This window comes from Tinamus guttatus, unplaced genomic scaffold (genome assembly GCF_059628265.1).
Source record: "Tinamus guttatus ecotype Peru unplaced genomic scaffold, ASM5962826v1 Tinamus_guttatus_pri_ptg000149l, whole genome shotgun sequence".
Lineage (NCBI taxonomy): Eukaryota > Metazoa > Chordata > Aves > Tinamiformes > Tinamidae > Tinamus > Tinamus guttatus.
The window spans coordinates 1,205,047-1,218,686 of NW_028288683.1; the positions used below are offsets into that span (position 1 = coordinate 1,205,047).

Below are 13,640 nucleotides of genomic sequence, written 5' to 3' on the forward strand. Positions count from 1 at the left end.
TCAGCAACACCCCATCCTTTCCAGCTCCTCATCAATAGCTGTTTCAGGATTTTACTAAGCAGCAGAAAGTGGGCTAGTAGACAGAAAAAACTTAATACTTACACAACAGGGGATTGCTACAGGAATACTACTCTGCTATTTGCCTTGCCTGTGTTTCATTCACAGCTTAAACCAGACTCTTCTATCACTGCAGCAGACACAAGGCAGCTTAGAAAAAAAGGAAGTTAAAGAGAATTTTGGACAAATTTGGAAGGTGAGAAAACAGACTTAAGAAACATTCATTTGAAGAAAAAAATTGTATTTCAAGCTTATCTTCCTAAACTCAACATGCTTTCGTATACTAGAGTTCAGTGACATTGCATGTAAAGGAATTGTGTCACTAGTTGTGGAAATGCCGTCTCCTCTCTGGGTAGCAATTATCACACCAGTCCAAACAGCATGGCAATTCTAGGATGTGAATGGGGGCTTCTAGCAGTGAATTAGTACTAGACCATTTGGGATTTAGATTAGTATTAAAAAGAGCCCCCAGAGCTGAAGAAAGTTCCATTTTCTGTCTAAATAAAAAAGCATGGTAACAGTTTTGTTTTTTTCAATAAGGAATGTTGTCAGTCCTATTTTATTATGAGTATTAGGAGAAGGAGGTGAAAAAAAAATCAATATAAGCACTGTACCTAACCTATTTAAACTACAATCACAATGTTATCTGAATGCCTTACAACATTGTTTAAATCCAACAAGTAGACAAGAAAACAATAAATCTATGCAGGGTTTTTTATACATATGGTGAGAAAGTTTGCAAAGTGTTAAAATATACTTTCTGTTCTGTATGTTTTGGTACAAGGAAGTGATGTGTAGAATATTGTATATTTATGAACAGAGCCTTGACTTACACAAGCAAAAAGTGTTTTCAAAACACACACTGTAGATTTTAAAATACCATTCCCAAATCCCTTACAGTTTCTTGTATGAAGTCAAACTCAGCATCTATTAAAGTTCAGCCAGCTGATTCTCTTTGACTCCAGCCCATAATAACTGTGAAGTACCTGACAGTTGCTCATCCATGATGATCTAATTGTATTCATATGGAAAAATCACATTGCATAGATTTAAACAGGAAGACATGCAATAACAAGACAAGTCACAGTATAGCAAAACCTTGTTTCTTTGGTGAAACAGAAGCAGTTATAAAAGTTACAAAGATTTTAGACTTTCATTCACAAAATAACAGACATTCACATTATACACTATACAAGATATAATATAAATAGAGAAAAGTATTATGTGCATTGGTTAGTGGGTGGGGAACGAACCGGCCAACCCAGTGACGTTTTGCCTTGGAGAACACACAAAAATCAAGATATACTTGCTGAAATGGTCACTGGAGTGTCTTGAGAGATGTTGTCAGGACTGCAATCTCTGTACCTCGTGAGCTATGGCAAGATTATGTTATGAGCAGCTCTACCTAGTACAAGCTCTTGCATATTGGCAAGGTTTCCAGTTCTTTTCCTTTCCTTTTCAACTTCTGGCATCGTTTCCCCACACTAACAAAAATGCATAAATCCCCCATTTATGTTTGTATTTGTAACAATATTTTAAAAGGTGTATCATAGGGAACTTACTGTTCCCCCTCTTTTTTTTTTTTTTTTTTTTTAACATTTTTTCCTGTGCCCTAAGATGTGGAAGGCACTTTATGGAAATAACCATACACAGTTTTTTCTGTGGAGAGGTTATTTTAAATGTCACCTTCTACACTTACTGTACACACCCAGGTCAGCCATCGAGCTGACCAGGGGAAAAAAATCATAAAAGAAAACTCCTACGTACACACTTCACCAACTACAATCTATAATCTCTTTGTGCACACACTTCTTTCTAGAAAGCCAAGATCCTGATTCTTCTGCAAATCACACAGTTCTCACCCATCTAATCTCAAACAAATGATCCTGTTTAGTAGGAATTTTGTTCTCCAGGGAAACAGTGGTTGAACTGAAAGATGGTTCCAAAAGTGGAGCTCAGGGGCTAATATGGCACTGGTGAGCTCTTTTAATCTTCTTTGCTTGGGTAAAATAACATCCAATAAATTAAATCAGTATGGCTTACTTCATTTATTTATGTACGCTTCACAGCTGCAGCATTCATACACAAACATTCATTACTTTATAAAAAGATTAAAAAATGGTTATATATACAAAATTATTTACTTTTTTGATTTTTGCTTGTTTTTTACAAAAAAAAAATCCTCAAGCACTAGGTCTAGCTCCATTTTAGAATGCAGAGACCTGTAATTTAGACCTTGTGGTTAATGTTGTGAAAGTAGTTGTTTTTTTTTCTTTTATTTTTTTTCAAAAAAGTGGCCCTGGTTGATAAAGTTTATGTATTAGCACTTGGATTTTTACAGGCCCTCCTTGTCATATACAAGTCCTCCATGCACTCCTTTTTCATGAATAATGAAGCTGCAATGGAGAGCAGAAAAAAGTTCCACATTGCAGTCCCTAGTTCATGTTTCATCCCCACTTTATGTGCTGTGTCTAAACTTTGTATCAAATAGACACAAATTGTACCCTGGATTGTAAACGGCACAGATCCCCTTTAAAAAAAAAAAAAAAAAAAAAAAAAAAAAAAAAAAAAAGTAATGTAATTTGTGTATTTATGTTGATCTGGTAACAGCAAATCTCAGTCAATGAAGTTTTTTCAACCATTTCCAGCCTAGGTGAATGACACAGAAACAATGTCATAAATGACTGAAGACCTCTGAGGCCATTCTAACCTTAAATATGCCTGAACTTAGTGTGACTTTTCATTTTATATACAGGATTTTAAAAACACACAACTGAACAATTAAAATCATCTTATTTACATTTTCATTGGTGCTAAAATTGCGTTGTTTAAATATTGCAATAGGCTGGTGTACATCATAAAATTGTCCACACAGCTGGCATATAGAAAACTAATAGTCCGTATAGGCTGGAAATGGTTTCCTCTCCTCTCCTCTCCACAAGTACTCCGCTAAATATTTTTTTAATTTTTTTATTTGAATTTTCTGATAAATGCCATGTTTTTGCAAAATGCACTGTGAATACCGGAGTCTGTAGTTTCAAAACAATTTGATAATACCCCCATAAGTGATAGAAAAGGCACAGAAAGTTAGGACTTTGGCTGAAATGGTGGAAATCCCTATTCACCACCTAACATTCAGCGCCTTGAGTCCTGCCACGTCCTGATCCAGCGATGATAGTGTTTTGATGAATTTAATGGTGTTCCTTTTCCTGATGAAGAATGTTTATAGTAATATTTCTTCGAGTAAGTCCTTTGGTATGTGGACGCTGCAAAAAAGAGGAGACAAGGAAAATATTTTAAAATTATATGAACCTTAAGGATGGCTATATGTCAGACTAAGGTTCCATTTATTATTGGTTAAGTAGAGGATTAACAAGCTAGTAACCATGTCACAGATAGGGAAAGCATTTCCTACACATAGAGCACCTTTGCAGAAAGCACTGTTAGGGTTATTAGGAACCTACAGATTTCAGGGTCTTTCTAAGAGTGCTGTAGATACTGTAAAATCTGAAGATGAATATTTTCATTATTTTTGGAGGCCTGATATTTTTTTAACAGATAACATGACCAGTATTGCTGTCATCTGGAATATCGGTTTGTTATTCTCTTAAGATACGTATTCACTCCTTATTAATTCTAGCGTTAATGATTTTATTGTTTCTGATCAAGAAGTGGCTTCCCTTCAAAGAACTTACGATTCATGCAAGTAATTTTAGGCATATCCCATCTTCCATTTCCTTGACACCGGATAGTTGGAATATGACGCTGGATGAAACCATCTTTGCAGTGATATCTAATAAGGGAGTTGATCTCATAACGAGGTTTCATCTTTCCAAAGGTCTTGGCGTTTTCCACAACAGGAGGCTGACCACAGGCAACTAAGAGAAGAAAACAAAATAAAACTCAAAACATCAGTTTGTGAATACACTTCTGAATGTGATGCATTGATTTTAAAATCCTGACTGAGGAAAGTTATCAAATGACTTCATTAAGAAATTTAAGACGCATGGCCAAAGAAGGACAGGGAAGTCTGTCCTATACTGAAGTGCTCTGGCTTTTGTAGACCAAGTATAATAATAATGGAAATTCCTGCCAGTGTGTTTAGAATTTCCTTTCTGGTTTGAATTTCTGACATTTTGACTTTTGAATCAAATTGGTTGCCATACAAAGAATATTCTCCCTGGAAAGCTGAAGAATCTGATAACTACTGAAGTAACTACAAGCTTTTTTTAAAAAAAAAAAAAATCTTCCATTGTGACAGAATATGTTAAAATACTTAAAATAGATGGATCCATCTGGATCCATCAAGGTAGAGGGAACCTGGCAATAAAACATAAACAAAAGTGGACAGCAATGGAGGCATAAAATAATTTGTTTTAGATTTTTGCTTTCCCATTCCAAAGAGGCAGGGAATTCCCTAAGGTGTTAATGTATATAGCTCCAGGGAACTGCTGGGTTTCACATGCATATTGGTTCTAACATTGTATAAACCAAATGTTTTTTTCAGGTTCCAGTGGTGACATTAAACCATATGATATTGGAAAACAAGAAGACAGAGTGTAGCATGATAGGGGTAAAGTATGGCCAACTGAAGTTAAAACACTAACTACACACTAGTGGACCTCTGTCTATTCCAATTGTCTATCAAAATTTTGTTCTGACAAGAACTGACTAGAAAGGGATGTAATATGTGGCTACAGATGAAGGGTAATTTTGTGCGGTGAACTCAGTTGTGGGATCATTGTACCAGTCACTCGGAATCAGCTAGAATTTGTCCTTCTAGCTTTGCAAAACTGGATTTTAGAAAAATATGGTTACTAAAGCTACTGCTACAGCAAAGTTTGTACCTGTTCCTTTCTTGCAGGTATAGGTAAGGTGATAATTGCATGGTACATCATTCCACTGCCCATTCTCATGCCATATTATAACAACACAGTCTTCTCCAGAAGAAAAGAAGCTGTCTGGCTGGTTTGGTCGCCAGTTCTCATATTGCTGCAGAAAAGAGGGGCAAAACCATTATCATCAGTGCTGGAATATACTTACATTCCATTTTACAGAAGTTCACATAATATTACGTTTGATGTAGAACGATCTCAAATGTTTGATTGAGGCAGTTAAGCACAAACTAAACAAAGGCAGATTTATAATATCTTCCCACTCTATTAGGAGATAATCTCAAATGGGGAAAAAAATTCCGAGCCAATTTTTCACTTACTGTAAACTGATGTCATGTGAACAAAACAGAATGACACAATTCAGACCAAGTGAAATCTGATCCCAAGTGTGCTAAGCACACTCTCTCTATCCTACATGACAGATGGAAATTGAAAGGACAGAAAATGTAGTAAATACTCCACTATTCTTATTATTTCTGGTCTACTAAATGGCAAATTATAGGCAATCCTGTCAGACTCAAATTACCCTCCGATTTCACTTCGGAAAGTCACTCAGTGGGCTGACTTGCAGAATCAGACATAAAATAAGAAAATATGGTGTCAGAATACGTCCCCAACCTATTACAGATTGACATTTCCATTTAAAAGGCTTAGGTGGCAGGCTGGACGAATACCATAGACTTTCAGCTTTAGAAATGATGACTCAATCTCTGCCCTCTATAAAAAAAAAAACAACAAGAATGCAGACCTTTGGATTTACGGTGCTGTGAATAAAAGTAGAATGTGGTAGACTAGTTGGAGAAGCAGAAGCTCACTGATGGTATGTGACAAAGCTTCAAATGGCAGAGTTCTTTAGTATGAAAAATAACTTAATTCTTCAGTCCTGCTCCTGGAACACACCTGGCATATCCATTTGGGCAGGCAGAGATTTCGGTTCCAAACCGGCTATGTGAGGCATTGGTTTAGCTACACAGCTCCTGCGACTTTCAGCTCTGCATCTACCTGGAGAGATGTGCCTGCTGAGACAAACTGCAGGGAGGTAGCCCTGCCAAGGCAGCATGACACTGACTGCTGACAGGCTGTGCAGAGCACATGGGCTATATCCACTTTTTTCACTGCAGATTGTAGGCATTCAAGCACAGCTAAGTTCATCACTGCAGAGTATCATTTTTGGCTGAAAATTAGGAAGGAATCACTCCGATATTTCAATCAATAAGAATGAAGAGAAAAAAAAAGCAAAGGGACTGTCAAACTGCTAGAAAATCTGTCTGGTAGTCTTTGATAGGGGAGAATATGCTGCAGTCAGTAGAGGTGGGATAATCTTTACGCCAAACGAAGCACAGAAATTTAAGAGTTATATAACTATGCAAAGAAAAGTGAGAACAGATTTGGGAAGCTATTCTTAGTGATTTTCTTTGGGACTGCTGTTGTGTCACTCTTAGAAGAATTTAACAAAGAATAAAAATAGGTATCTAGAAGTATAGGAATGTACATAGATGCCAGACATTAACCAGTCAGCTAGCCCCTTGTATGGTCAAAACTATACACATTCTACAGGGCTTATATTTTAACTCACTGCCTACTTCTTTTTGACTAGAGCTGGCCCACGTAGATGTCATAGAAATCATAGAATCATAGAATGCGTAAGGTTGGAAGGGACCTCTAGAGATCATCTAGTCCAATCCCCCTGCACACGTAGGGTCACCTAGAGCACGTGGCACAGGACTGCGTCCAAGCGGGTTTTGAAGATCTCCAGAGAAGGAGACTCCACAACCTCTCTGGGCAGCCTGTTCCAGTGCTCTGTCACCCTCACTGTTAAAAAAATTTTTCCTTAAGTTCGTGTGGAACTTTTGATGCTTCAGTTTCCAGCCATTTCCTCTAGTTCTGTCAGTGGCCACCACTGAAAAGAGGCCAGCACCATCCTCCTCACTGCCTCCCTTGAGGTACTGACACTGATTAGATCCCCTCTCAGCCTTCTCTTCTCCAGGCTGAACAGGCCCAGTTCTTTCAGTCTTTCCTCATAGCTATTTTTTTTTCTCTATCAGTACAGAATAGCCACTATTCATGGCTTGTTCAAACACATTTTGGAAGTAATGCTAACAAACTGCATGTAAGCAGCATTTATTTCAAAGTGAATCAAGCTAATCAAAAACCTGAGTTAAATACTTAACCTTTTAGTACTGTGTTCCATCTTATCCACCATGGCTTTTAATTATCTTTTCATTAATTTTAATGAATTTAACAAGCATGCTCTAAATGAATTTGTTCTGTACTGACTCTATTAGTGGTGTCATCTCATAAAGCTTCCCTCCTCCTTTCTGTGTGGGACTAGAATAATTTCATCTCTATGTTTCAATACCTAATAATCCTAATCCACAATATGAACATTAACCTTCTTTACTCAGTCCAGATTTTAGCATTTCACATTAAAATGAGGGTGTGAGCTTTGCAAGCACAGTAGCAAAATACTATATATATGAGTGGAGGAGGATCTGTGTTTGAGAGGCTTTCTATAACACCTAGTGCAAAAAACAAAAAGCTCTGTACTTATCTCCTCTCTACAAACAGGGCAGAGGAAATGTATTCATGTATGTTGTGTACTACAGCAATTCAAAGTGCCACAAGCCCCCTGTTTCCAAAAGAATATTTTGGACTAACTGTTCAGCCTGAAGTTTAGCACCTACCTACAACAGAGTTGGTTAAGGACACAGTAATATGATTGGAAAAGTTCATGCTACTACAAGGTAGAAAGACACTGCCTGCGCCCCCAAACAGTGATAGCTGGGCACACTCCGATGGTTCTGGCTTGCTAACAGAAACAATTTACATGGGAATGGCTAACGTCACTAATGTCCCAGCTATATGTTCAATCTCTTCCACAGGCGTGGAAGCTTCGACACAGCTTTGCAAACACCACAACTCAAAAGCCATTCAACAAATATTGCTGTAGGCTTCATTCCTGCTGCAGGCAAGTTCATCCATGTGTGTTGTGGAGGCAGGACAAGCAGAAGGAAGTGATACCTCTCAAATCACTAAAGCCCAACTTACTACTGTAAGCTTGGAGACATACGTGGCCAGTTATATTGCTCAGATGACAAGCAATTAGCTTCTTAAAATGAGGCAATTCAGTCACTTTCCAGAGTATGACCACACATGCAGACACAAACAAAAATTAAGGAAAACAGCCAGAAGGTGATAGAAAAGTTCAATCAATAATGTGCTGAAAGAGAAGGGAAAACTTCAATGCAGCTTTTAGCTGTTTCTTGTAGGAATGACACCAGAAAGCTGATTGCTTCCCTAAGGACCTGAGTGTGGGAAGCAAAGACATGCAATGGCCTTTGGGGGTGTGAGGGCTGAAGGTGCTCCAGCTGATGGCACACAGATGCCATATGCCCTACACACCTTGCCATATCGACTCCAAACTTTTTGTTTGCTTCATTGGCAGATCTGCCGTGTCATAGCAAAGAATCATATCTAGGCTCTGGGCGCTGTGGTTTATGCAAGAATGTCTGATATCCTCCAGCACAACATACTGTTACCTCACATCTGATATCATCATTGCATGGATTTATTTTGGCTGGGTAACTCTGCTTTTCTTGGTTTTAGTGCCAGAATTGCTTAGCAGAGGAAGTTCCAGACTGCTGAATTGCTTTCTTAAGTCTCCACCCAGCTCTTCAGTAGTTATTCAATTCCTTATTTAGCCAGTGATAGGGGGATGAGGATACAAAAAGATTCTCACAGTTTGACTGGTAAGTTGCTAGACAAATACACTAATACTTTACTTTCTCCTTATTGATGACATTTTTGCATGACTATTAGCTTGATTCTCTTTTTTTTGCATACTCTAGTGTAAACCAGGGGTGTTCTCACTATGTCAAGTAAAACTACAGGAGCACAAAATCAGTGGGAAAGAACCAAATCCCATGTGTCACATATTGTATTGCACTGTTTTTAGAGAGATACTCCCTATAATCTCTCATGCAAAACGTGCTAAGAGTGAAGGCTTCCCTCTCCTTGTAATAAAGTATCTAAAATATTCAATTCATAATTCCCCTGTTGGGAAACATTGCCCGGAAATCCTAAATAAGATGTCTTTCCTCAAGTGGCTATGTCTGTGGAACATTAACATAACACATGGAACATTCTCCCATAGATTACAATGCAAAGCATTTCCAGGCTCTATATTTTAGTCCCTATAATCTTTAATACAAACATGGGCCACTCTTCTCCGGACATAAAGCATGGCATTGCTGGGCCATGGAGAGGAACGTTCAAAGCTAGAGTACATGAAGTACACAACTCTCTAACTCATGTGCATATTGTTGCATCAGTCACTTTACAAAACTCTTAACATCTATGAGAACTAGAAATTTATTTCTTTTTACCAAAAATTGAGATGTCAGAGCACTGGCCTTTAGAACAAGATTTTGGTATCCATGCATTCATTTGGTCCTTTAGGAGTCCTTGTCTTGCCATCATCTTCAAGCTGGCAACAGGGCTTCCCATACGTTCTTTACATTTTTAATTATAGTATGTTCAAAGAAGTCTTTCTTGTACCTTTTTTTTTTTTTTTTGGTAAAATTGAAGTCCACAGTTACACATGGGAATTACTAGCTTTCTCTGCTAGAGAATATTGAAAGTTTCCTGGCAAAACAGGGGTAGATGGTCCACCGGTGAGAACCACAGATGAGACATGGGTTCAGTTCTTCAGGCTTCCTTCACAACATTAGAAATACACTTGGCTGACTCATTTCCTAACCTGTAAAACAGTGTCAGTGTATTTTCCTACCTCACAGGAAATTTCCAGTGCATACAGAGGTAGCAAGAGCATACTTATTTTTTCAGGCCCTTTATTAAGTTCCCCAGGAAGCAGGTCTCCACAGTTTTTGGAGGTGTTCCTACTATCAGATTGAATCAAGCAATAACCACAACCTACCAACTGGGTGACACTCTGACCTTTTTGGTTAATTAAGTCTCAAAAAGCAAGGGTTTAAGAGCCATAAAGCAGCTAATTTTATCAGTCAATTGTTATGTTTTGTCATTCAGATGACCGCTAATCAATCTGATTGAGCATAGCTTTCCTGTCATGAACACGATCTGACCTTGTGGGAGATGTATTATTTCTATTTTCAGATAAGCAACCTTATTTTGGGGACTCATATCCTGACTAATGAGTAGTCCACTCAGCTTTCAGATGTTTGCATATCCAAGGTGAATCTATGAGTAAGCTGCACCTCAGCTTTGTGACATGCATTTAGAAATATCTGCCATTGCTTTATCTCTGAAGGGCATACCAAGTGGCTGAGATCAATAGCTTGAATTTTGCATTCCAGAACAATCAACACACTATGTTTAACGAAGCACAACAAAATAAACTACTGATGCAAACAAAACTTAACTACTTGACCTCTTTGTTGTGCAAAGGCCAATAATCTCTGCTAAGAAATAATTCACTAGAAATACATCTAACATTTAGATTTTAGGGTTCATGCTTTTCATTGTGGAAGCATGCTTTCAATATGTTTACATGTGCTTAACTTATAAATCTCTCTTGGCATTTTTGGCACTTGTAATTTCCAGTGGGATTTTTATTTCATTCTGGCTGCTTTCCTATCTGATTGTAACTTAATGAAAGACTAATAAGGTAAATCAAAAAGAGAAGGAAATATCCAGGGACTGAGTTGAATGGTTACACTCTGTTCCATTTCATCTTAAAGAAATAACATTTCATGCCTGGTATTTATCACGAAACTGGCTTAAACAGCATTGCAAAGCTTACCAGCTATTGTCTTTCTCTTCTTCCATAACTCTGCTTAGAGCAGGAATATACCTTTTCTTAACAATATTAACAATAGCAGATAAAATTCTTAGTTTTTTTTTTTTTTAAATCAGGAAAATCTACTGAACAAGCGCCTCAGCACTTCTGCTATAATTAAATAGCATAACTAAAAATTACATCTCTTGTTAAGTTCTTTCTATTACACACTCCTAAGGCTGGCTAAATGATAGAGTGACCAGCACAAGGTTACAAGGAGTATATGGATCAGCCCAGAACCCCCTGTTTTCTGGCATGCTGGTACACACTCCTGCTGCTGTTACATGAGACACTCATAGAAAGTTTGAAAAGGCTTCCATTTCCTTCCAATAGAAAGAGGAGAGAGAAGAGAAAAAAAAAAAAGATTACTGTGACGACTTGACAGTGACAGTAGTATTTCCATTAGGATCACCTGGCCTTTACATACATTTTTTACATTGGAAAAGACAACTACCTTATAGCATTGCCTGTGTTTCACTTAATTCCACCTCAGTCTTGCAAAAGATTCTCTGTTTAATTTTATGAATGGGAGTAGCTGGACAGAACTCACAAAACGATTCATGAGGTTGAAAACTCTATTCAGTAAGGGTCTAAACACATACCTCACTTTAACGACATGACTGGTGCACCAGACTCCATTGGGCAGATCCCATGGCTAATTCAGGCACATGCCAAAACAACATGCTGAACAAGGGACCAAGCTACACATGTTAGTAAATCATTTCTGGGAGAAATTCTAGTCCCTACAAAGACAACTGCTGTGTTTAACCTTATCAAAGAGTGAGTACATACAAACTTGCATGCTGTGGTTCTTACTGTATATATCACAACTGCATGCCTCTCTTCAAGTCCCTAACCTGAGCTTTGCTTGCACATAATTTGGGAAGCTGCCAGAATGTGGATCACTTGTGCACCCAAAGCTTTCTCTATAAGGGAGTCAAAGTGTGACTACAGCAAACTCCCAGCTCTAGGAGCTCAGAAGTGCTCCTGGCTTCGCTGGTTCAGATACATAAAGCGTGAGCTTTGCTAGTGAACCTTGCAAAGGATTTTACTTTAAAGTTTTGGGGTTCGTTTTCCCTCCAGCACAGTAAGTAGTAGAATTTGTTGGCAACTCTTTCATTTCATGTATGAAGCTTGCAAAGAGAGAAACCAAAATATCATAAATTTAGGTATTTCAATGAATATATGCAGCATTGATCACAGATTTTAAAAAGACCCATGAAAACATATATATATATATGTTATATGTATGTTCTATATATTAAAAGCACAGTACCAAAATATGACAACTTTCTATGGAAAGATGTTCTATATGGCAGGAAAGTCCCACTAGATGGCAATGTCTACTCACTGCTGAGCCTAGGCACTGGCTTTGAATGGGTTCAAAATAATAACGACACAGACAGCAAGCTCCTTGATTAACTCTTCAAAAGCTATGTAACCCAATGGACAAAATTCCATCAACTTTCATTTGAATCGAGGTCTCTTACAGCTGTAACATTTAGGGTATTTTAAAGAGATTTTAAATATAATAAATACAATAAATTCTCCTTTAGAGGACTGTATTGTTCATTGGTGCATGTATATGGCTTCTGAAAGACCCAGAATACACACCTTAGCATGCAGAGCTGCCAAAAGCAAACGGCACAAAATGCTGGTGAAAGTCTCTTGCTAATGGTCAGATGTTTTAGTGTTGAAGAGAAGCATGCTAGAGCAATAAAGGTTCATTGATATAATACACGCACTCTGGGAGTCATACTGACATAACTATATATTATCAACGTGATAATTCTTTTTTTTTTTTATGTGCAATTTACTGGAGAGTCACTGGGGAAAAAATCCTTCATTTTGTCACTTATTTTAACAATTATTGCAGGTTCGAAGCTATTCAAGAGTTTCCGCCCAAGGCCAACTGTAATGAGGCTCTGAAGTAACTGCTTACCCCTTGGTAAAAATAAGACAAATAAATTGCCACTTTGTCCAACAGACCCACGTTATAGCCCAAGACAGCCTGAGTTCAAAACATACCTATCATTAATAACATTATATAGTTCTCCTCCATTTAATGCAGGTCAAATGAACATCTTGAAGAGAGGCTCTAATGACTGTTTGCAGCACAAAATCAAAACATTTGGCAGATTTAAAATCTCCTTCTCCAAGGATCCAGGAACGCCAGCACAATGAGCTTTTTGTTTGCAGCTGACTACAGTACTATTTAGTTTGTTTGCTTTATTTAACCCTCCGAGGCAGCCTACCTCCCTACAATATCCTATACCATTGGAAGGGTTTTGTGTTCAATGGAGTTACTCTTTCTGAGCAGGGAATAGTTATAGATTTGCTCAAGTTAATACATTCTGATTCACTGACCAATAAAGGAGGCGAAAAGAGAGGGCTTTGTTTTTACCAGAATGAAACTTCTGTTTTGTTTTGCTTTTTTATGCAGCTACCTAACTCTGACAACCTGAAGTCCAGCATTGCAAACACAAAGCATAACACTGCTGCGCCGAAGGGAAGAAAAACTAACCCTGGGTCTCTGGACAGTTTTAAAAGTGGCAATATGCCCCATTACTTTCCTAGCTGGCAGTGCTCTATAAGTGACAGACAATCTGGCCACAGACACTAGCCAGCTCCTTATTACAGCACTAATCTTATGTAATGGGAGTGAGCTCACCACCGTACAAAGCACTAATTATCAACAGCATTTTCCAAAGGATATGAATAACTCCCCCTGTGAGACAGAGGCCCAAGGCACAACCACAAGTAGCTATATGTGCTTAATCCATAACATGAATAGATCCAAAGGACTCTGTTAACTGCTGTGCCTGTTCACAAAGGTCCTAAATAGTAAAATGCCAGCAATCCAAATACAATGG

At 38.0% G+C, this 13,640-nt stretch overlaps 1 protein-coding gene across 1 annotated transcript in view; it reads right to left on the reverse strand.

Annotated features, from left to right (window-relative positions):
* Positions 1-3,119: 3,119 nt before the first annotated feature.
* Positions 3,120-13,640, reverse strand: part of VCAN (versican) — a 105,098-nt gene continuing 94,577 nt past the window's right edge. Inside the window, exons 13-15 of the mRNA XM_088522107.1 lie at positions 4,905-5,049; positions 3,753-3,935; positions 3,120-3,323 (exon numbers count right to left, since the gene is read on the reverse strand). Of these exons, the coding sequence (XP_088378233.1) occupies positions 3,193-3,323; positions 3,753-3,935; positions 4,905-5,049 (459 nt within the window). The 3' untranslated portion in view covers positions 3,120-3,192. The remainder of the gene's footprint in view (positions 3,324-3,752; positions 3,936-4,904; positions 5,050-13,640) is intronic.